A 24947-nucleotide genomic window follows, 5' to 3' on the forward strand; every position below is an offset into this window, starting at 1 on the left:
TTTGGGCTGTTTTCAAGCTTTTAAATATTCCAGAAAAAGCTCACACAAAACGCTTATGAACGCCATTTAAAAACTTAAGTTCCCACAATGAATTTTTTAGGCTTCATATTGTCAATGTGTCAAAAATGCAGTGTCTTAGAGGTCTAGCGAAGAGGATGGGATTTTTAGAAATTTACGCAGCGTCAAAACCACGATAAAAATACATCATAAAAATTCCACTCAAACTTAATGAAAAAGCGTGAGTAATTTAATTTAGCTAAAATTAAAAACTCACCAAATACTCGCGGTGGGAACCTAGCCTTAGAGAAGAAATAATCCAGTTTAGAAATGACCCAGTGATGATAACCCAGTTTACAAATGAGCCAGTGATGATAAACTCCTAGGTCCAGCAGAAAACTCCCTGCAATCAGCTGCTACAGCTCCTCCGCAGGAGAATAAAGGTATTACATGGTATTCACTTACATAAATATGTGACTGTGTGAGTCCACCAGAATGGAATTTTGATCTTTGTCATGGCTGTCTGCTCAAGGGACCCCTTTGTGATGTCCATTTGTCCCGGCAAGCCCATTTAGCTCTATTTAAACAAGTCTGGGCACACAATATGGCACGTATTTAGGGCGCATTGGGTGGTACCCATTGTACAAGTGCATGGCATCCCAAAACATGACAGAAATCTTCATCTACTTTTACAAACCTTGGGGTCCTAGGAAACACAAAGATGGGCACGGTATGCCGCAGGTGGTTGAAAATTATGCTTTAATTGAGGAAATAATAGTTCAATTTATACAAGATGGAAGGTCGAAAAAAAAAAATCCTCACAGTTAGAATATACAGTGGCTCATTTGACTGGAGGAGAACGGCGCCATTTGGGGGGGTATCTTGTGTTCTTTCCCTAGGCTGGGAAGAGGTTAATTAACATAATATATCAAAAAAGTATCCGGTTGCTCGCATTAGCCACCAAGTCAAAGCCGTAAGTCTCTTCGATGTTGGGTTTCCTGGGATGACTCGCCCTTCCATTCCATATTTCTCTATATTGCTAGATCTTCAAGTACATTTTCTCCACATATTTGCTTGTAAACAAAGATGCAGGGAAGCTTGGACTTGGGGGGGAAGCTCATTGCATTTTGAGGGACTTTTCGTTGTCGGTCACCAGGGCGTCGTTGCAATGGACCAGGTCCTCTTCTGGAAGGTCTGGTTGAGGGTAGACCACGTAGCAAACTTTCTGTCCACAGTATGTCACTTTTTCTGAAAGTAAAGTGCAAAAGTTGGGTCACCAACACGAAGAACACAATATGGGGTGAATGTGGTAGATCTTGATCAAGGACGTCTCTACGGAGAAAATTACACGTACTTCCAAAGAGGGTCTCGAACTGGTCACATCAACACCGGAAACAGTTCTAAAGGTGGATCTCATAACTAGTAATACCCTCTTGTCCTGCTCAAAATGCCACAAACCCTTTATCAAATACAGACCATATGGATTGTCCCCCAATCTATTTTCACCTAAGACGATGTACCCCTCTGGCTCAAAGGAGTCCAACCTGGATTTGGGCCCATGGCCATTATATTTCCAGTAATCCATAAAATACATTTTTAATTATTGAGGTCAGACTTATGGGACCCCCACTACTCATGAGACGGAAGGTCTACGTCTCAGAAGCTAGCTGTAGGTCTGAAGCCTCTGTCACCCCACCTCTACTTCCTGCCCAGTGCCACCTTCTCCTGCTTAACCGATGCCTCCTTTTACCTAAAGTCACACAGCATAGAGGCTGTAAGTCAAGGTAAAGGAGGCAGTGGTGGGTGTGAAATAGAGCTGGAGTGACAAAGACTTCAGATCTATCATAGCTCTTCAGCTTCACTTGCATATCATGATATTCAAATGCCGATTTCTCTGTAACAGAGGAATGGACTGACCATGTAAAGGTATCGTACTCCATTGTTATCTGTTTGTTTGTTTTTTGCCATTTTTTGTGGGTACAGGACCCACTCCTCAACACTGATGGGTGTACAGGACCTCCATTAAGTGCACAATGACTTACCAATAAATCTATCTACACACTTTGGTTTATTCTTCCAGTAAACTGCCAGGAAGAAGACTGGCACACCCGTTAAAATAATGATGAGTCCGACGCCACACACTATTGGTTCTGAATAAAAGCTGAATATCAGAAGGAATGCCCAGAAGCATAGATAAGTGATGGGAATCAGCAGATTCACCTGAAATAAAACAGAAAATGATAAAATAATGTTTTTTGGGGTTTTTTTTTTACGTCTGTCCATATTTTTACTAAAGTTCCCCTTAAAAAACCCTGCAGAATCAATGCGATCCCAGTGTCATACTGAGCGTGCTCCAAAATCTGCCAGAGCTAGAAACAAGTATATTACTTAATAATGCATACTGTCATCTGCCAGTCCTGAGCGGGTCAGCATCATTATCAGTGCCAGTAGCGTCATGTGCATATTAGGAGGAGATGGCCTAAAAACTGCAAATCTATGAAGATGATGATGATGCATACACCCATATATTTGTATAGGATTCCTGCATGACTTCATTTAATACGTAGGTGCATGCAACGAGATAACTTTTTTTTTCCCCCCCAAAACGGTGGTAAAAGCATTTTTTTCTGTAAATTCCAAAATTAAATCACAGAAAAAAATGCTGAACGGTTGCATTGTGTGAACGTACCACTATCATTAGATTTACAGTTACTCTGTTTTAGGCCAATACGCGCGAGCGTCGTACAATATCTGATCACTGCAAGCGGCAGAAATATAAGGGCCCATAATAAACTTTTATTAAATTAAATATTGGCCTAAAAGTATGTTCACATGGAGACTTTTAATGAGGTTTTTGGCATCAATCCAACACTATAATCCACATTAAAAAACCCACGTAAAATCTGCTTGCTAGGGTATTTTCATGCAGAAATTTTTGAGGCGAGGATATTGAACTTCAATAGTCACATCAATGAGTATCTGAAAAGGTTTTCTGTGGATTTTGTACCAGCCTTGCTTCAATATCCACACCCTAAAAATATCAGCGTCACCGTACCCCATGTTGTTTGTTTTTTTTTTTAATGTGAGTTTTTTTCCATTTGCAAATCATTACAAAACCTCTTTTTGTCTCATTTATTTGTAGGTTTTTATGTTTTTTTTTACCCTACTGCTACACCCCTTATTATAATTAAAAAAAAAAAACGAAAACCACACTGAAAAAGTGTCAAAAATGAATTAAAACGGCATCAAATACTGAGTGTTCTTACAAAACAGTGCAAAAGCCATGAGTTTTTGAGATGTGATTTAAATTGTGGATTTTTCAGCCACAGAATCTATGTAAAAAACCTCCATGTGCCCCTTCACACTGGGTGGTACAGTTGCTAAGGAGGAACCTTGCAGATGTCAATGGCAATCTTGAGTATCAGTGGAGTCCATCCAAGAGTCCTAGTAGCTAGGAATCATGCGGTGGCATGACGTGCGTTGAGATGTGTCGTCATGATGTCATAGGAGGCCTAGTATCAAGTCCCCATGTGATGTCATGATGTGCGTTGAGACATGACATCATGATGCCGGGGGGATTAGTAAGGAGGCCTCATGTGACATCACGATATCATGGGAGGCCTAGTAACGAGGTCTCATGTGATGTCATGGCGTGCATTGAAACAAATAAGGCAGCACTCTGTAGCGCCGTAGCATGGAAATATGAAATATGAAAATTGAATTGACGTGCAGTGAGATATGACATCATGATGTCCGGGGCTTAGTAACGAGGCCTCATGTGACGTGATGATGTGCAGTGAGACGTGTCCTTATGATGTCATGGGAGGCCTAGGAATGAAGCCTCATGTGATGTCATGGCGTGCGTTAAGACATGGCATCTTGATGTCATGGGAGGCCTAGCAACGAGGTCTCATGTGATGTCATGACGTGCATTGAGACTTAGTAACGAGAACTCATGTGATGTCATGACGTGCATTGAGACTTAGTAACGAGAGCTCATGTGATGTCATGACGTGCATTGAGACTTAGTAACGAGAGCTCATGTGATGTGATGACGTGCATTGAGACCTAGTAACGAGAGCTCATGTGGTGTCATGACGTGCATTGAGACTTAGTAAGGAGAGCTCATGTGATGTCATGACGTGCATTGAGACTTAGTAACGAGAGCTCATGTGGTGTCATGACGTGCATTGAGACTTAGTAACGAGAGCTCATGTGGTGTCATGACGTGCATTGAGACTTAGTAACGAGAGCTCATGTGATGTCATGACGTGCATTGAGACTTAGTAAGGAGAGCTCATGTGGTGTCATGACGTGCATTGAGACTTAGTAACGAGAGCTCATGTGGTGTCATGACGTGCATTGAGACTTAGTAACGAGAGCACATGTGATGTCATGACGTGCATTGAGACTTAGTAAGGAGAGCTCATGTGGTGTCATGACGTGCATTGAGACTTAGTAACGAGAGCTCATGTGGTGTCATGACGTGCATTGAGACTTAGTAACGAGAGCTCATGTGATGTCATGACGTGCATTGAGACTTAGTAAGGAGAGCTCATGTGGTGTCATGACGTGCATTGAGACTTAGTAACGAGAGCTCATGTGATGTCATGACGTGCATTGAGACTTAGTAACGAGAGCCCATGTGATGTCATGACGTGCATTGAGACTTAGTAACGAGAGCTCATGTGGTGTCATGACATGAATTGAGACGTGACATCATGATGTCATGGGGGAGGCCTAGTAGCACAGTCTCATGTGATGTCATGACATGTGAGACATGTCATCATGATGTAATGGGAGCCCTATTAATGAGACCTGATTTCATGTCATGACGTGCGTTGAGACGTGACTTCATGTCGGGGGGCCTAGTAATAGAGAGAGGTTCAGGATAGAGAACTGCAGGAGTGAAGACGACCCAGCCAAGGAGGACCGTATTGGATGTCGCACCATTTCTTTTCTTTCAAGGAGATGCAATAATGATAGACGACCGGAGAACGACACACGGCAATGAGCTGCGCAGATCTTACCTTAATCGGTCGGAACATTTTGGGTTTCTTGAAGCGAAGAACAATTAGCCCCATAATTGTTACTCCGTAGCAGAGGTAGTTAATAAAAGACACGTAGTTTATCAGGGTGTACGTATCACCCACCAGCATGATGATAATCGTCGCTCCGCACTAAGGAAGCAAAACATGGGGTTATCAGCACTGTCCCAACGGGAAAAACCGCAGAAAAAAAAAAAAAAATGGCGGCTGCAATTATTTTACTCCACAAAAACAGTTTCTACATTTGGCGAGATTTGCGCCAAATTTATTATAAGGTGCCCGTCTCGTAATAAACTCCGCACATTTGGAATTTATTAATGATTTTATGCGTTTTTAGCCATTTATAAAAGTTGCAAATTATGGAAAGTGGCGCAGCGTGAGGGTGGGCGTCTGAGACATAAAACAGATAAAAAGTTAGTACAAATTATAGGGAAAATGGGAGTATATGTTCTCCCCATGTAAAAATCACTGTTTTAGGGTATGTGCACACGCTGTCCTGCGGATTTTTCAACAAAATCCGCACAACCTAAAAACTACATGGGCACATAGCCTTAGCATAAACTGCTTTTCTCTCGCTCCATAGCAACCAGAAGTCGGGTCAGTGGCCCATAGCAACCAATCAGAGTTCATTCTACATTTCCAAACCTGCAGTGGGAGAATGAGACCAGTGATCTGATTGGTTGCTGAGGGCTCAGGGTACAGGATGAATGCTGTGACTGGGGCAGACAGGACAGGTGAGCAGCACAGGTGGAGAGCTGCTGCCATTACCACACAGCCCTGTCAGGAGCTCCAGTCACAGCAAAAGCAGCAAATGTACCAGACTGCAGACGTGAGGTGAGCCATAATGACTGATTATAGTCTATGTGTGGTTAATGTCCGCTGATGGGAAAGCTTCTGTCTGCAGTTATTGGGCAAAGTTCTGTGTCATGAAGGAAACGCTGCGGCCATAGTTTATATATATATATATGGTGGACACTGTGGCCATTGTTATGTATATTATATGAGGTGGACGACTACTTTCGTCGTCGTATATATGAGGGGGACGCCGCTTTCGTCGTCGTATATATGAGGTGGACGCCGCTTTCGTCGTCGTATATATGAGGTGGACGCTGCTTTCGTCGTCGTATATATGAGGTGGACGCTGCTTTCGTCGTCGTATATATGAGGGGGACGCTGCTTTAGTCGTCGTATATATGAGGGGGGCGCTGCTTTAGTCGTCGTATATATGAGGGGGACGCTGCTTTAGTCGTCGTATATATGAGGGGGGCGCTGCTTTAGTCGTCGTATATATGAGGGGGACGCTGCTTTAGTCGTCGTATATATGAGGTGGACGCCGCTTTCGTCGTCGTATATATGAGGGGGACGCTGCTTTCGTCGTCGTATATATGAGGTGGACGCTGCTTTCGTCGTCGTATATATGAGGGGGACGCTGCTTTAGTCGTCGTATATATGAGGGGGGCGCTGCTTTAGTCGTCGTATATATGAGGGGGGCGCTGCTTTAGTCGTCGTATATATGAGGGGGACGCTGCTTTAGTCGTCGTATATATGAGGGGGGCGCTGCTTTAGTCGTCGTATATATGAGGTGGACGCTGCTTTCGTCTTCGTATATATGAGGTGGACGCTGCTTTCGTCTTCGTATATATGAGGTGGACGCTGCTTTCGTCTTCGTATATATGAGGTGGACGCTGCTTTTGTCGTCGTATATATGAGGTGGACGCTGCTTTAGTCGTCGTATATATGAGGTGGACGCTGCTTTCGTCTTCGTATATATGAGGGGGACGCTGCTTTAGTCGTCCTATATATGAGGTGAACGCTGCTGTCGTCATATATATGAGGGGGACGCTGCTTTCTTCATCGTATATATGAGGGGGACGCTGCTTTCGTCGTCGTATATATGAGGGGGACGCTGCTTTAGTCGTCGTATATATGAGGCGGGCGCTGCTTTCGTCTTCGTATATATGAGGCGGACGCTGCTTTCGTCTTCGTATATATGAGGCGGACGCTGCTTTAGTCGTCGTATATATGAGGCGGACGCTGCTTTCGTCTTCGTATATATGAGGGGGACGCTGCTTTAGTCGTCCTATATATGAGGTGAACGCTGCTGTCGTCATATATATGAGGGGGACGCTGCTTTCTTCATCGTATATATGAGGGGGACGCTGCTTTAGTCGTCGTATATATGAGGGGGACGCTGCTTTAGTCGTCGTATATATGAGGTGGACGTTGCTTTCGTCGTCGTATATATGAGGTGGACGCTGCTTTAGTCGTTGTATATAAGGCGGACGCTGCTTTAGTCGTCGTATATATGAAGGGGACGCTGCTTTAGTCGTCGTATATATGAGGCGGACGCTGCTTTAGTCGTCGTATATATGAGGCGGACGCTGCTTTAGTCGTCGTATATATATGAGGGGGACGCTGCCTTAGTCGTCGTATATATGAGGGGGACGCTGCTTTAGTCGTCGTATATATGAGGCGGTCGCTGCTTTAGTCGTCGTATATATGAGGTGGACGCTGCTTTCGTCGTCGTATATATGAGGTGGACGCTGCTTTAGTCGTCGTATATATGAGGTGGACGCTGCTTTAGTCGTCGTATATATGAGGCGAACACGGCTTTCGTCGTTTTATATATGAGCGGGGCGCTGCTTTTGTTGTCATACGTGAGTGGGTGGCGCTGCTTTCGTTTTCGTATACGTGAGGGGGACGCTGCTTTCGTCGTCGTATACGCGTGTGGAGGGGGACACCGCTGCTGCTGATGTGGTATGTATTTTGGGGACGCTGCATAACTGGATATGCAGATTGCAAAAATTGATTTCAGAGTCAATACCTAAATTTAGGGCGTGCGCACACAGGGTTTTTCAAGTGGAAATTGCGTCAGGAAACACATTTTCTATGTGGTATTTTCTAGGTGTTTTTTTGTTCTGAAGTGTTTTTGCTTGACTTTCTGTTAACTTTTCCTGATGTCTTTTGTTAATGGTTTTTTTTTTTTTTTTTTTTTTTTTGAGCGATTATCTCACGTTTTTTTTAAGTCCATAAAGCAAGTTGAAATCGCCGCTCAAAAATGCCGCTAGAAGTGCCATTTTTGCATCCTTCCACTGACATCTCTTGACAGCAGAATACCCCTGAGGAATATCAGGTCACTTCTTTTAAACATTTGGCATTTTTTGAAAACCAGAAGCAAATAAATAATCAAATGACTGAGCGTAAGAATAGCAAAGTCATTTCACAATAGCGATTCAATAGTCTTTCAAGCAGGGGTTTTTTTTTTTCGGCAGTGTTTTAGAGTGAACCCGTTTTAAAAGACTCCTGAAAAAACTCTGGATGCACATAAAACAGCTACAGGCCCTAACTACCTTTCGTCATGGAATTAATGCAGAATTGATGACATCTAAGGCATAGATCGATGTGTTGCGGATTTCTTCATTTGTAGCAGTGGTCAAGTTACACAGTGGATTTATCCTGCAGCATGCGCATATATTTTCAGAAAATGTATGATGTCTTTGGATACAAGGGGATATTCACATGCATGTAATTGGGGTTGTTTCTCTAGTAGGGTCCATATGTTTTATTGAACAGCAAAAATCATTAGGTTATCAGACAGTTCTACATTATGAATGGAGTACTTACACAAACCAGCAGAGCAGGAACTGGGGTGCAATATTTAAAATGGATCATGGCTAGTAAGCTGGGCAAGTGGCCTTCTCGGGCTCCGGAGAAGCATAGCCTATGGAAAGAGAGAGGGCAAAAGCTAACTTCTTTTTTTTTTTTTTTTTTTTTTGGTTTTTTTTTTTTTGCAACCATGTAGTGTTTATTTTAAAGTGAATCTCCACCTTTTATTGCCATGTCATTCTATGGTCCAAAATTCTGAGCTGATGAATTTCTTAATCTATTTTGCAATGATTGGAGCTTTTTTTTCTGATTTCAATATCACTTGTATAGGTATAGTCATAGCGTTTAATTATACAATTGATGTTGCCAGCAGCCACCACTAGAGGGACCTTGCTGCATACTTTGTATACATGGAGCACAATCTTACAACAGTCTGCAGTCAGCTCCTTCTAGCGACAGCCATAGGCAGTCAGAATCTCCCATCTTTTTAATGTATTAATTTTGGTGTATTCCAGCCAGAAGCATTTATTACCTATCCACTAAATACTGAATGACTGATTGTGGTCTAACAGCTAAGACCGCCACTGATTTTCAACACCGTGGACCCTGTCTCAGGACATTTCTCCACCCCACACCCCCCATAACTTTATGACTATGGGTATTAGTATAAATGGAGGTGTAGTTGAGCACTTTGCCTGTCGATTTCTGTTTGTGCCATAGACTTTGAATTAAGTGGTACAGCGCATGCAGCTGGGGCAAAAGGGCTGTTTTTGCCACCCGGGGAAAAGTCAAAAAGTTTATTTTCTGTCTGGAAGCATTTAACACATCATTTTGGACCAATTTGAGATAAAAAAGCAAAATGGTGTTTAATGGTGGACATTAACTTTAAGGCCCAATAGCATTTTAGCGCATCGGTTCATCAAGGAGGTTTTGATTGCCTTGTGTCAACACAGAAGTATAAAGTATACTGTATTATAAATTAGCAGTGAAAATATCTTAATCTGTGCTCCTCAAGATCAGGTTAGAGCGCTATATTAAAATAGAAAATTAGTGGAAATATTGTACACGAATCATGGCACCGATAACACAGCAATTTTGCTCTGATTATCAATCTAGTTATGCTCCCTGTAAGTTGCACGGCACTTATTCTTCATGTGTGCACTGAACAATTTTCCTTTTCTGCACCGTGACCTTTGCTTTGTTGCATTCTCTGGTGTGCAAATTTTGCACCATGATGTAACCCTCCACAGTTTCTTCATCATGGATCCGCTTAGTGAACAGCCCTTAGAGACTATGGGACATTGCATGATGAGTTATCATGCTTCATCCTGATGTGATGGGGATCAGGAGCTGCATTCCCAATTTTGGAATGGTTTTGCTTGCTATTAGACATTACGCTGCGCTTTTAGGGGCCAGTCCATTCATTGCAGTCCATGCTCGGACCGATTTGCACGGACATCTGCATGAGCCCATAGGCCGTATTCCCACCTATCATTAAAGGGGTTGTCCACTACTAGGACAACTCCTTGAATCCAAATGTTTGGCCCCGATATAAAATAAAAAAAAAGCTTATATTTGTCTCCTGTGCCGGCGTCATTCCAGCGTTATCGCCACTTGCAGTCCCGGTGCTCTAGTGTGGTTGCTTGACATATGAGCCTAGCACCCAATGAGCGCTGGTGTCACTGTCCCTGCCTTCTTATGAATTGAACATGAAGAGGAAGTCGGAGAGCAGCGCAGCCCTGACTTCCTCTTCAGGTTCAATTTGACAGAATGTGGGGACAATGACAGCAGCGCTAATCGGGCACCACATGTCATAACAACTGCACAAGAGCCCCGTCACCACGAGTGCTGACACCACTGGAATGGCGCCAGCACAGGAGGTGGGTATAAGCTTTTTTTATTTTATCGGGCCAAACCTTTAGATCAAAGGAGTTGTCCTAGTAGTGGACAACCCCTTTAACGTTTTGTTTTTAAGTGCAGAAAATTTGCTGTGTTCATTAGTTAATGCAAAGTGGATGTCTCTCCATGAAAACTCATGTTCGCTGTTCTTTAAAGCAATTGTTGAACTGTGCATTTTATTTTCTTTACAGGTTTCCATGGGGAGGTTGAATAAAATGCATGTTTAGGGAAAAAAAAGTGCAGAATCCCAGTATTTCTACACTAAATAAGAAGCTTAAAACAATCTGCATCAAAAAGGTATTAGGGCTAGGGTCGCACGACTGTTTTTCTCTCATCCGAGTAAATCAGACCGATTTTGCTAATCACGTTGTTTGATCACAGTGAGATACGATTTTCTCGGATGCAGAGAATTAAAAAAAATTCTCCACCTTCTCAGTTCAATCAGTCTGAAAATCGGACCGCACTTACGGTAGATGTTGTTCGTGTGGTCCAATTTTTTTTCCGCCAAAGATCCATAGACATGGATGGTCAAGTGCGATCCAATGCAACTCGTGCATTCTGCTTTTTTTTTTTTTCCTCAGACCGCTTCAAGGAAGGAAAAAAAATCGAACATATGCACGGCCCCATAGAATAATCTAGGTACGAGTGCTATCTGTCACAACGACGGATAACACTCATTGGATCGTTACAGATGATAAAACGTAGTGTTTTACAGTCCTAGCAAAGTGAAAGAGGTTTTTGAAATGTCATACACATGCTGCCTATTTTTCCTTGCAGGATTGAACCCTCAGCATTTTTTTCAAATCTGTAGCATGTGAACACACAACCAATGAGACAGCGCAGCCCGACATGGTAAAGTCAGAAGAAGCAGTAGTTAGGTTTATCGGAGATTGACTACTGATTGTAGAAGAAGATGTTAGACGCTAACTCTACAACGGTCGATCACACAGCATCCAACCTTGATGAGGTAAAGAGGTATCCATTAATCCCTCCGAATGTGGACAGCGCTACTGACACTGGCATGATCCAGGAAAAATATCCCAGTAACTTTTCACCAAAAGTCTAAAGCAACAGAAGGGGGGAGGAAGAGGCTGAAAATATATGGAGAGTGACAAGACTGACTAAATGTGGTTGATCAAGGGGCTACTTACAACTGCCACCGCATTGGATGACATCAGTTCTTCCGGCGTCATAGCCGTGAAATAAGCTATGTTAGTGAACGTATAGACAAATGTCACCAGCGGGATGGAGATGAATATGGCGCGAGGTAGATTCCTAAAGGACAAAACAAAATTGTGTTGTTTTTTTTTCTAATTTATATTGCATTTGTTGATAACATTTTTCATTTTTGTGTTGAATTACGACATCTTGCAGTCCTTTGTAAAAATATCTTGTGGCTTATTCACATAGGCTCTGGCCTCATCTGCCTTTTGTCTAGTTGATAAGGTAATAATGACCAGATAATGGATCCCCAGTAACAGCACCCTTTGCATTTTAATGGGGTCTGTCAAGTTCCGCTGTGATTTAATGGCGACTCCAACGCCATGTGAACACAGACTTAGCAGTAATCTTACATAAAAAGCTTCATCCCATGGATAAAACTATATCTACAGAAGGGTTGCACTGGTCCACCAGGGGTTACTAGGATCTTGATGCTGAGGTTTATATATCAGTTTTCACTGCAAGTGAAGTGGAAATGCAAATATCCTGTAGTGACAATAGATGATCAGCATTGTCTCATTTATCGAGACCCATTGTGGGCCAATCTGACCTTGTTTTTCAGTAACCTGGATCAAATATCCACTAAAACAGTAATGAATACAGGATTGGCAGAAATGGGAAACTTGCCTTCTGGGATCAACCAGTTCTTCTGTGACATAATTCAGAAAGTTCCAGCCACTGAATGCAAAAGACCCTTGTAAGAATGCCAGTGCCAGCTGTCCAACCGTTGGGGTCATCCAAAAATTAAATGCATTACTAGGTTTTAGTTCATCGTAGTTTCCTGGAGATAACAGATTTGAATGAAGCTTTTCTCTTCTTGTGAGATTGTGCATTCTAATTCTAAACATGTTAAAGGGAATTTATGCAAAGTACTAAATTAAAAAAAAAAATCTTCCACATCATTATCTATATTAATAAAAAGCTGCACAAATCTTGTAGTTTTCACACAGACCTCTAGGCCTAATATTAACTTTAGCCTTCCTACTCTTTTCAGAAGTCGCATGGACATAGGCAGCAATAGACTGACTGCCTCATTGACTTCTATAGGAAGGCTTCCTAGCATTGTAAATCCTAAAAATAAAATTAAAAATATAATGTATTAATTAAAAATCAAAAACCTGATAATGGTAAAATGAAAAATATTGCACAACAGACAAAATAAAAGAAAAAAAATTCAAAAATATATATATTCTTTTATTTTGTCTGTTGTGCAATATGTTTTTTTATCATTATCATGTTATTGACTTTTCATTAATAAAGTTATTATTGCCTTGTTTTGAATACTTTCTTTTGTACGAGTTATATTATTATTCGTAGGCTGTTACATAATATTTGTATTTTTTGGTATTTCTTTTCTATGTAGGTTTTCATTTCACTTCCTAGCATTTCTCAGATCTGGGCAAAGGTGTGCCTTTCAGAACACCTTTAAGCCTCATCTATCATAGGAACATACTGCTGTGTTACGCTCTTGGCAGGGGCGGACATAACATTGGTGCAATCTGTGCAGCCGCACAGGGGCCCAAGATGTAAGGGGGGCCACTATGACCTCAAAGCACGTGGAACTGTGCATTTTGATGAGTTATTGGACTGCAAAGGGCAGCACATGCAGGGATTGCCTGTTTGCGAGACATGCAGGCACGGGGGTTACAAACATAGTATTTGAGCATGCTGAAGATGCTCAGTTAGCACAAGAGCGTCCTCAGATAACACCTTATCTGAACACGCTCGCTCATCACTAACTAGGACCCTTTTCTGTCTGTGTCCACAAGTGGCTTTTGCTCTGCAATGGAACACCAAGTTCTGGCTTCATACAACTGGACAGGAGGAACACACAAAGGTTATTAATAAAGGGGGCATCTCTGGCCATTGTGGGCATCCAGAACTTGCTACCCCACTATTGGTACCCAAAGCAATGGAGTGGTCGTATAAACATGTGAATGTGGCCATAAGAGGTTATGATCATTACATCAATCAATATATGGCCAGCCGCTCTATAAATGACAGCAAAACAAAATGTTGCACCTTTAAATATCTGCATAAACCCAACGACTATAATAAGGCCCAAAGCTAGAAGCTTCCCGGCAGTGAATATGTCCTGGATCCGCGTCGCCCATCTGACGCTTGTGCTGTTCACCCATGTGAGGAGCACTGCAAAGAAAGAAAGAGGCTCATCAGGCCAGATACAACTGCAAGTTTCAATCTATATTTCTATATGCTTTCATTCCTGACTTCAAGAACTTGATCCTCATGGAATGCTGGGACTTGTAGTGCTGAACATTATGTATTCAGATTTTGGATCTATGTACTGACTATTAGACGCTTCATGCAAGAATATTTCAATATGATTATCTAGCGAAAATGTTTTGTTTTTCCATCTGCATACGGTAGAACCATCTATAAACCTTTCATAATCAGTCTTTTTTTGATGGGATGCATTTATTTTTTTTAAATTAAGTCACTAAAATGCTTTAAAAGAGACATATATTGCCAGAAACCCCCTCTTTTTGGGTGGTTCACTTGAAACCCGATGAGCTGATATGTTCTTACAATGGCCATTCATGTAAATAGCTGACATGTAAGAAAGGGAAATGTGTGACTTCCCCAAGTAAAATCAGCTGATGGCTAGAGGTAAAATAATAGATTGCATCTTTGTAAATAAAAAAAAAATAAAAAATGAAAGTCAAGTCAGGAACGTAAATAATGGATATTTTCCAAGGAGTGTGAGTTATCTTTGCTGTAATTGACAATTCTCTGCAGCAGAATGATTTCTTATATCGGGCTGCCATCTGGGGGTAGATATGTGTAGCACATGCTACGGTCCCATAATGAGTATTTGCGGAGTTTTTGATGTTAGAGATTTTGTGCTCCATTAAGTAAAATAGGTTACTTGCATTTTTTATAAAGAAAATACGCAGAGTAAAAAACTTATTGTGGAAACGTATCCTTGCACGATAAGTAGGGAGTGCTTACAATCCCACACATAGCCTTAGGGTCCATGCACGGCTCTGAATAAGCTCCTCATTATATGGCAGCTATACAATTCTTTATCCCAGTTGCATGCATTATTTTATTTTTTTTGTTGTTGCTAGATTTTTATGGAATCTGATTTTTTTTTTTTTAACAAAAAAAGTGTTGGAAAAGTTATTTTTTTATATATTATACTACAGCAGATTCCTTCACAAAACAGATAAACAGCAAAAAAACACACAAACATACCCTGACCAATGAAGATGCAGAATAGGGAGTCAGTCTTCCAAATCAGTAACTGGAGTATTTTATAGAATCTGATGATGTTTTATTGGTTTAGAAGTGGATTAGCTAAATTAATCATAAGGTGGGTAGATCCTGGTTATAAGTGGGCAATTGCAATTTAGCTCAACATATTTTCACTGCTGACAGTCCACCAAACCGCAAAAGAAGGCAGAGGTATTATAAGCGATGGTGGAGGGCATGGATTGGGCACCATTACCGGTGGTGCCCTATGATTATGCCTCTGCAGACTGGTGAAACATATGCCAAGTCAAGAGGTCACCCAAGTCCTTACTTGCAACAATGTATCAGTTTTCTTGTTTCTTGTATTACAAAGTTATTTACACAAAACCTTATGTTTCAAGTATATTTGTGCATTCATGCATCCTTTAAAACAAAAGTTACCTCTTTTTCAAATCCCAAAATTAAAACTGAAAAATTCATGAACAATATCCAAATAAAAAGTCTAATAAGACAAAAGAGCAACGTAGCAACATTGTGTTGTAAACGTATGTCATACTCACACAAACAGACCAGAGAAAGAGTTCTTGTGGCATCATATGGCGGTATACAGTCTGGAAATACAGGCTGCAGGACATAGTTTGAAAACGTCAATGCAATGACTGCAAGGCTTGTAGGGTACATAATGAGAACTGCACTCCATAGCAGCAGGAAACTGGAGGAACAGAAGAAGGGTCACTGGTCTCTTTATATATTGACGTATATTAAAGTACTTAACCCCTTATACACTCATGACCGAAAGTGTTGGCACCCTTGACATTTTTTTTCCAGAAAATGTAGTATGTTTCCTAGAAAAAGATTGCATTTCCACATGTTTTGTTATACACGTGGATATTTCTTTTGTGTATAATGGAACAGCACAAGAGTACTGAGGGGGAAAAAAAGGCAAATTGGACATGATTTCACACAAAAAAAACCTAAATGGGCAGGACAAAATTGTTGGCCCCTTTCCAAAATTGTAGGTAAACAACTTTGCTTCAAGCATGTGATGCTCATTCAAATTCACCTGTGGCAAGTAATAGGTGTTGGCAATATGCAAATCAAACCTGAAACCAGTAAAAAGGGGAGAAGTGACTCCATCTTTGCAAAAGAGAACTGTCTGAGGGCTTCAGAACCAAAATTGTTGAACAATATCAACAATCTCAAGGTTAAAAGTCCATCTCCAGAGATCTTGATGTTCCTTTGTCCACAATGCACAGCATAATGAAAAAGTTTACAACCCATGGCACTGTAGCTAATCTCCCTGGATGGCAGAGGAAAATGTATGGTTGCAAAAAGATGGTGGATAAGCGGCCCTAATCAAATTTGAAAAAAAAATCAAACTGTCCTGCTCAGGGTGCATCAGTGTCAGCGCAAACTATAGGTCCACATTTGAATGAAATGTTATGGCAGAAGACCCAGGAGGACTCCACTTCTGACACAGAGACATAAAAAAGTTAGACCGCAGTTTGCTAAAATGTACATGAGTTAGTCAAAATCCTTCTGAGAAAGTGTCTTGTGGACAAATGAGTCCAAGATAGAAATTTTTGGCAAAGCACATAATTCCATTGTTTACCGAAAATGGAATGAGGCTTACAAAGAAAAGAACACAGTACCTATAGTCAAATATGGTGGAGGTTCAAAGATGCTTTGGGGTTGCCTTGTTGCATCTGGCACTGGGTGCCTTGACTGTGTGCAAGGCATTGTGAAATCTGAAGATTACCAAAGGATTTTTGCAATGTAGTGCCCAGTGTCAGGAAGCTGGGTTTCTGTCGTAGACCAAAGGTCTCCCAGCAGGACATTGACCCCAAACATACTAGAAAGAAGACCACATAAATTGATGGAAACAAAACAAAAGTGGCAGCAATGAGTCCGGATTTAAATACCATTGATCGCCCGTGGAGAGATCTTAAAATTGCCGTTGGGAGAAGATGCCTTAAAATATGGAGACTTGAAACAGTCTGTAAAAGAAGAGTGCTCCAAAATTCCAGTTGAGAAGTATAAGAAGCTTGTGGATAGTTATAGGAAGCTATTTGATTGCACACCATTTGGAATAAATAACTGCAATCAAATATTAATTTGAGGATGCCAATAATTTTTTTCCAGACAATTTTTAGGGTTTTGTGTGAAATTATGTCCAATTTACCTTTTTTTTTTCCTCTGTTTGTTTTTGTTGTTCCAATACACACACAGAAAATAAACATATGTATAACAAAACATGGGGAATTGCAATAATTTCCTGGGAGAAATACTTCATTTTCTGGAACAATTCCAAGGGTGTCAACACTTTCGGCCATGACTGTACATGTATAAATACATGCAATAGTTGATGGCTTCTGTCTACATTAACGCATTTAGATTTGATATGTAACTAAATATAAATGCATTATTTTACGCAATTCGCCATTCAGAGCGATCTCTTGAGAAGAAAACAAACAATATTTAGAAATGTCATTTTTAATTTACATACAAATTGTTCATAGACCTGACATTTAACAATCTCCTAAGAGGAGAAGTTTACACTGCAATGTCCTGGGGCGTTACGTGGAGTATAAACTGCCTCTCCAAAAAGTAATACTTTTCAGGCTGAGATAACTTGAACAATTATGAGCACGTGAAAGTTTTTTTTGGGGAAAAAACTCCTATTGCTTTTGTGCCTTTTTCTATGTTAAATTAATTACCTTTTTAAGGATTCACCTTTTTGGAATTTACACTTATTTTATGTATTCTAGAAATGGAACCCCAGTTTTTCTTTTTTCTTTTTAGGTATTTGCAGCATTTACAGCAATCCAAACAAAGGCAGCTTTTACTCCTAGTGCATTATAGATTTTATTTTATTATGTTACACATTTCTCCAGGGTCAAAAACCCCTTTTTTTTTCTTCTCCATCTTGAGCATTTTACAACATCAAATACAATAAGATATCCATCAATGACAGGGAAGGGAAATTAGAATTGTGATATGAAGGCCATGTGCATCTCATGAGCCAATGACAGCAGCTCTGTGTCATATACGCCACATTACATTTCAGCACCAAGGCCAGGGACAATGCAGGCTCTCCTCTAACCACATCCAAAGATTAGCTGTTCCTCTTGCTGCTCCCTGCACGGGACTGCCTCCAATTGGCACAAAATATCAGCCATGATACAAGCAGAACCATAAGAGCAATAAGATTATAAATGTATCAGTGTTATTGAGACCGTGACCTGGGTGCTGAATCGGCATAGAATGAAAATTAGAATGAATACGTCTGCAATTTTTAAACCCGGCCTCATAATTTTCAATATTCACTGGAACCCGGCCAAATTCATATTCTAAAAATGGAATGGTGATCGTCGTTAATGTTGCCCCCTGATTTTGGGGGTGGGGATGTAAGAATGCAATGTAAAATTCATACAACATAAGTACTTACCCTGTTAACCCACCAAAAATCTCAGTGACATATGAATAATCACCTCCTGATTTAGGAATCGTGACTCCAAGCTCTGCATAACACATGGACCCGAGGGCGGACACGCCACCACCAAGAACCCAGACAATTAACGCCAAGCCCACAGACCCGCTGTGTTCTAGGACGCCCTTTGGAGAAATGAAGATACCGGAGCCTATAATGTTACCTTGAACAGAAGGGGAGAGATTAAGGTACGATAGACATCAATGGCATAACAACAGAGTACTGTGCATGCGACATATACATGAAAGGGTAACTTGTGTTACACCCTTTTAGCACCCCAAACTTAAAACAGGCTGGTAGTAGAGGCATGGCTGTATTTTTTTTTTTTTTTCCATGAGCATGAATTTTTATGGCATTGTCCAGGTGCACTGTATGTGACTGCAGACCTGTGAATCCGCACAACGCGCATTGTCAGGATTCTCTGGTGCCGGCGAGGAGACTGGGCAATCATGTAACCACAATTAAGGAATATGCATACTCCCAACCATTTTCTGACTAGACCTACGCATGTCTACTCGAAATGTAGACAGAAGTATGACTATCACATACTTGCGCTTATATGAAACCCTGGGCTTGCCACCGGCACCGGAGAATCCTGACAATGCACGATGTGAGGATGCACAGGATAAGGAAGAGCATTTACCCTTCACAAAAAATGTAAAGGGGTTGTCCAGATTTGGGCACAAAAATCTGCAAACTTTGATGCCAACCTGAACAAACCTGTTAAATTTTTGTGAAGTGTATATCCTTACCCTGTCTGAGAACCCGTACAACAAGTATCTTTTTGCATTCGTTTCAGATCAAGAATTTAGAATTTACACACAATTCTGCTAATTCTGGTGTCTTATTCAGTTGTAATAACTAGCATGTAGAATATATGTAATAATAAGGTGATTACAAGTCAGCAGCTATGATACAATAGACTGTAGAAGAAGCATAATAACTGTTTTGCCATTGGATGTACCTAACAGGAGTATTTCCTGACAGATGAGGTAGTATAACCAACGGCATTCATCACCTGTAGGCTTTTTTTTTTTTTTAAACTTGTTACCTTTGTGTGGAAAAGCATACTCAGCTGCACTATTCCATACAGCAGAAAACATATAAATCAACCAATACCGACCTCAATTTCGTATTTAGTGATTGACGAGTCATTGATACATTAGATAAATACCAGTGCATATTGCAAATGTCATTGCAAAATGCAATGTGAAACCATTCTAAAAGCCGTATCATCCTATTAAAACTAAGGCGTTCCAACCATTTTTGTAATGTGGTGGCCAAATTTTGCATGTATCAGTGTGTGTGTGTGTATATATATATATATATATATATATATATATATATATATATATATATATATATATATATATATATATATATATATATATATATGAGAGAGAGATTTTACATAGGGGGAATTTGCCTCTTGATTATCTCTCCTGCCATTCCCATACATATAAATGGATGCTCATGTATTTTCAATGGGCATAGGAGAGAATTCCTCTGGCAATAAATTTCATTTCAAGGAGAACAAAAGGATCTGCAATATAATTCAAGCTTCCCGATCCTTTTGTCCTCAGGTATCATCTGCCACAATTTTGGAGGCCATTATACACATCAGATAGTCATCTAAAGCTGCCATATATTTTTATATTTATCCGACTGATCTAAAGTGGAACAGAGCCTTCAGGCCAATGTAAAAACAGAATTGAAGGTGTGATGGACTGGACCCAATGCATGGGAAACATACGGTAAGTGGTGCCCAATGTCCACATGATTTTGTAGTATTTCTGGGAAAAATAATGCTGTACGCTTTGTAATTTTTGAACTGGAGAAGAAGTGAACACAACTTTACAGGTTCATATTTTACAGTAAATTCTAGAGACGGCTTTGATTTTACAGAAATGTTTTGCTTTCATTGTACTGCATAAATACATTGTACAACTCCTGTTAAAATCTGTTTTCACAACAAGTTTGAGGTGTAAAAAGTCTTCATGCATCATCCCTTCAGTTTTATATGTACACATGACTGAGATCTTTCTTGCCCCTTTAAAAGCCTTTTTGTGCCAGGATCAGAGAGGCCCTGTGCACGCTTCTATTGTGACTGGCATTTTCCTGTGCGCTGGCTGCTTTGCATGCAGAGAGATCCCAGTTTTAACTCCAAAGTTTACTCTCATGATGTGTCAGCAATGTTGTCAACCCAGACTAGATACACCGAAGACAAGGGGCCTACAACCCAGCCAGAGGGGGACCCTCAGAACGGACACATTCCATTGCTGGAACATTAGGCATGCAAATGACTTACACGGAAAGGCCAGATGTAGTCTCAAAGAACAAAGGCGGGCTATCTCCCACCGCAAGGCAACTGAATAATCGGCACAAATGTTCCTTTCGGATAGGAAACTTCATTTGTAATTTGCAGGACCTCTTTATTACCCATCAAATGTCTTTTAGCTCCGTGGTACAAGGTCAAGCTAACACCCCTGCCATGTGTTCAGTCCCTTCTCCTCCCCCCCCCCCCCAGCAACCACCTTGAGAAGCTATGCCCCTTTTCTCCCGAGTTCTCCCTGCTTGGCATGCAGAATTACAGCCAGACATTCACGCTTGTGCTAGTGAAAAGTCAGCCAGAACCGGGAAGGACATCACTGGGCACTTAACCCACTGAAAGCAGCACAGAAAACTGCCATGTGCTCCACTAAAAACTGTTACAAGAGTCACTTAAGAACTCATACTGAATGTTACTAGCAAATATGCTCATGTGAAATACCTGGTTCTTGTGTGTGTATAACACCGGAATAACAAGTCTGTCCATGACATATTTTTTCTCCTAAATCTTCCTCCATCACCTGTGAGTGATATTATTGAGAAGTGTAAGAAACTGCAGCAACTTACCTGCAAAGTGGAGACCCCGCAACATTACAGATCGGGGGGAGGGGGTGAGTGCTTAGGAACAGTGGACAGAAAAATTTCCACCGCTCTGCTGACTCCATAACTGCTGAGTCCAGACCTCCTCTGGTATAACATCAGCACAAACTCTGCGCCCCCACAGGATCTACATGGCTGGGCAGCTCCATGCAGGCGTACATCACCAAGCACAGTGCCTAGTGTCAGATGGAGTGGTGTAAAGCTGCCACCACTGGACTCAGGAGGATTTGTGCTATGTCTTACTGTAAATACTGTTGTGTTGTTTTTTTTTCTGCTGACAGTTTACCTTTGATTCCAATCTAATCTGTCCATCATAATCTGAAATCTATTTAATTCTGTGTTTTAAGTTTTTCACAGGTTAGTTTTATAAACATGCATTTATGGGAAAAGTGCTACCAGATCTTAAAGGGAACCTGACATCAGATTCATGCTGGTGGTGTTTGCAGGCAGGTTTGTTTTACTCTAAAACGCAGCATCATTTCAGAGAAAGGATGCATCTTAAAGCTGGCTGGGGACTAATCCGAGACCCACTTCTCCCCATTCCTATCCTTAGGGAGAGACCTGTCAGTCAACTGCATTGGGCTTGTGAGAAAGAGGCTGGGGACTCACCTTGTGTTAGTTAGCCAAAATGCATAGTACACGGATTGCTTTAAATGTACTGTTTCTGTTTCTTTTCTTTTTCTGTAAAGCATGCCTGACGGTGCAACCAGTGACTGATTCATGATGCCTGTTGAAGCAATATGTTATATGATGATGTGGCCTCTAGAGGTCTCACTACGTCTATGTGTGTACTATAGATTTTTGGAACTTGTTGGTTAGTTGTTGTTAGGAGATATCTTGTAATCGTGGATTGCACCTCATGTAATAAACAGCCGGCAGATATCCACAGAGTGCGATCCATGACAGGAAACAACAAACAGAACATGGTGGCAGCTGGGCACAGAACCTGCAAATCCTCAGAGCTTGTGTGAGGCTGGGACTGTACAGATGATCATAGCACCTGTAAGTACAGATTCCCTGATATTACGGCCAAATGGAGACTAGTCTGAAGCCCCCTCAGGGACTGGATGTCACTTCATGTAATCTGTCCCAGACTTGGAGACATTGGAAGGAAGAGTTTACACTGTATGTGGATCTCACAGAGGCCCCCAGTGATGACAAACGAAAAGTAAAGCTGTTTTATTACCTAACTGGGGAAAATGGCAGAGAAATAACCCACACCTTACTCCCAGACACAGACAACCTCCTTCTAGCAGATATTGTGTAGGCATTTGATAAACACTGTGACCCAAAGAAGAAGGAGACAGTGGAAAGATATAACTTTTTCACAAGACATCAGGAGGATGGTGAAAATGTGGACAGATATCTGACAGAGCTGAGGAGACTTGGCAACATGTGGTTTTGGAGAGATCAGGGACAGTCTAATTAAAGACAGAATGGTGTGTGGCATAAAAGACAGTCATCTAAAAGAAAGATTACTGAGAGAGGAAGACATGACTTTAGAGTAATGCATGCAAATCTGCAGGGCTGCTGAGCTGTCAAAACACAGCCTGAAGATAATGGCAGGCACCAGTGAGAATGATGATGATAAGGTACATGTAGTATCTATGAAAGGAAAGACAAGACCAAGCTTCTCTATAAGCACTGTCCGCTGCACGTATTGTGGGAAAAGACATGAGAGAGAAAAAAACAAGTGTCCAGCATATGGGGAAACCTGCAGGTCATGTGGCAAGAAGAATCATTTCTCAGTTGTCTGCAGGCAAGGAACAGGCAAACAGTACAGACAGCTCCACACTGTGACACCAGACACTGACAGTGCAGAGGACATTACACAGCTACAACTGCAGCCTGCAGCAGAGAAAGTCAATGTAGTCAGGCAGTCCTACGGCAAAGATGCCAAGCAGCTTTATGCAACATTCTTGTTGAATGAGAAGCCCATTAGATTTCAGATGGATTGTGGAGCAAGCTGCAATGTATGTAATTCCATGTGCTCTGCTGAACAAACAGGTTTCTATTGAGCCAACTGACACGGTTCTGGTGATGTACAACAAAAGTGTTCTGAAACCGATTGGGACATGTAAGCTTAAAATACGGAACCCATGTAACAGAAAGAGTTATAGTCGAATTTACCGTGTTGCGTGGTGGTAACTATGTACCATTATTTAGGAGTAAAAGCAGTTCAGGCAATGGACTTAATAAAAGTACAGTTTCAGAGCATTATGTCTGTTGACGTTTCCCAGGATATACCAAATTCCAAACTAAACACAGAGCACAACTTGGATATTCCGAAAATAAAAAACAAAGTATGCTGATTTATTTGAAGGTGATGAGTGCTTTGAAGGCAAATATAGGCTACAAATTGACAACACCGTGCAGCCTACCAGATTACCTACAAGAAGAGTGCCTGTAGCTTTAATGCAACCACTAAAAGTAGAACTGCAAGTGGGTCGCCCTCGCACGCCCAGGGCAGCGGGGTACTCGGTACCGGGCCGGTGTCAAGGTGGGAATGTGTCACACCATCGGGGACCCGGTCCGTGGCCCTGGGCGCCCAATATCAATGGCGGTGATGTTAATGGTGTTAAAGTTTATTAGAATAGTTCGTGACGCCACCCGTGGTGTTTGGCAATTAAGATGTTGAGCCAACGCTGCATGCAGATCCGCTGGGACTGATGGTGTGGTGCAGCAAAGATGGTGTAGCTCCCCACAGGTGGAGCTGTAGTCCCAGGGCAGTGTAGGTGCAATGGATGAGGAGAAGCGCAGAATGGTATGGAGGCTGGTACCCAGGTGTAGTGGTGCGGGAATAACTGGAGGACACCAGAGCATGCGGTTCCAAAGCTTTACTCACTGTTTGCAGTTCACTCAACTGCCTGCCTCCGTATCGTGTTCTCCAGGTCAGGACCCCAGCCAACCTCCAGGCAGGATAGGATTCTCCCCTCCACACTCCGCCAACATGTACCTTCCTGAACGACTCCTCCAATGCGCCTTTAGGTGCGAAGCACTCCAGTACTTAGTTACCCTGGAATGCCTCTCTCTAGGTGTTCCTAGTCTTTACTTGTATGACAGACAGCTGTAGCCTGCTTCGGGGATTCCTCACTGCGTCCCAGCTCTCTATTCAGTTGCTGTTGTGTCCCAAGTCTATGATGGGAGCAAGGCGTTAGCGGCTCACTACTCCTCCAGTGTCTGTTGCCGGACATAAAGATCCAATCAACCTCGGAGACCGGGCCCCGGCCTTTGCGCTCTCTGGACTGGAAGGGTTCTCTATCTTTCTTCAACCAGCTTCCCACCGTCCTTCTATTCTCTTTCGTTCCGATCTGTTCTATCTCTCTTATGGAATCTGTAGTCTCCAGTCTACGTCTCTTTCTCTTTCTCTTCCTTCCCTAGGGAGCTCGTTCCACTAAGACCAGTCCTCAGCCTCTCCTGACTGACTGCCTTCCTCCGCCTTGAGCTCCTCTCAGGCTGACCTGCTGTCAGCCTGCTCTCTCTCTCTCAGACCCTCGTCTGACTGACCTCCTTCTCTGGGACTCTCCCCAAACTAACCTGAAATC

General features: G+C 41.7%; 1 protein-coding gene across 1 annotated transcript in view; it reads right to left on the reverse strand.

Annotated features, from left to right (window-relative positions):
* Nucleotides 1–739: 739 nt before the first annotated feature.
* The window catches only part of SLC7A10 (solute carrier family 7 member 10), a 50633-nt gene continuing 26425 nt past the window's right edge, over nt 740–24947 (reverse strand). The window contains exons 2-11 of the mRNA XM_073560869.1: nt 18433–18637; nt 15545–15696; nt 13794–13919; nt 12399–12552; nt 11702–11825; nt 11509–11612; nt 8670–8766; nt 5028–5177; nt 2040–2217; nt 740–1245 (exon numbers count right to left, since the gene is read on the reverse strand). Coding sequence (XP_073416970.1) covers nt 1115–1245; nt 2040–2217; nt 5028–5177; nt 8670–8766; nt 11509–11612; nt 11702–11825; nt 12399–12552; nt 13794–13919; nt 15545–15696; nt 18433–18637 — 1421 coding nt within the window. The 3' untranslated portion in view covers nt 740–1114. The remainder of the gene's footprint in view (nt 1246–2039; nt 2218–5027; nt 5178–8669; nt 8767–11508; nt 11613–11701; nt 11826–12398; nt 12553–13793; nt 13920–15544; nt 15697–18432; nt 18638–24947) is intronic.

This window comes from Dendrobates tinctorius, unplaced genomic scaffold, assembly GCF_039654945.1.
Source record: "Dendrobates tinctorius isolate UK_male_01 unplaced genomic scaffold, ASM3965494v1 ptg000307l, whole genome shotgun sequence".
NCBI lineage: Eukaryota > Metazoa > Chordata > Amphibia > Anura > Dendrobatidae > Dendrobates > Dendrobates tinctorius.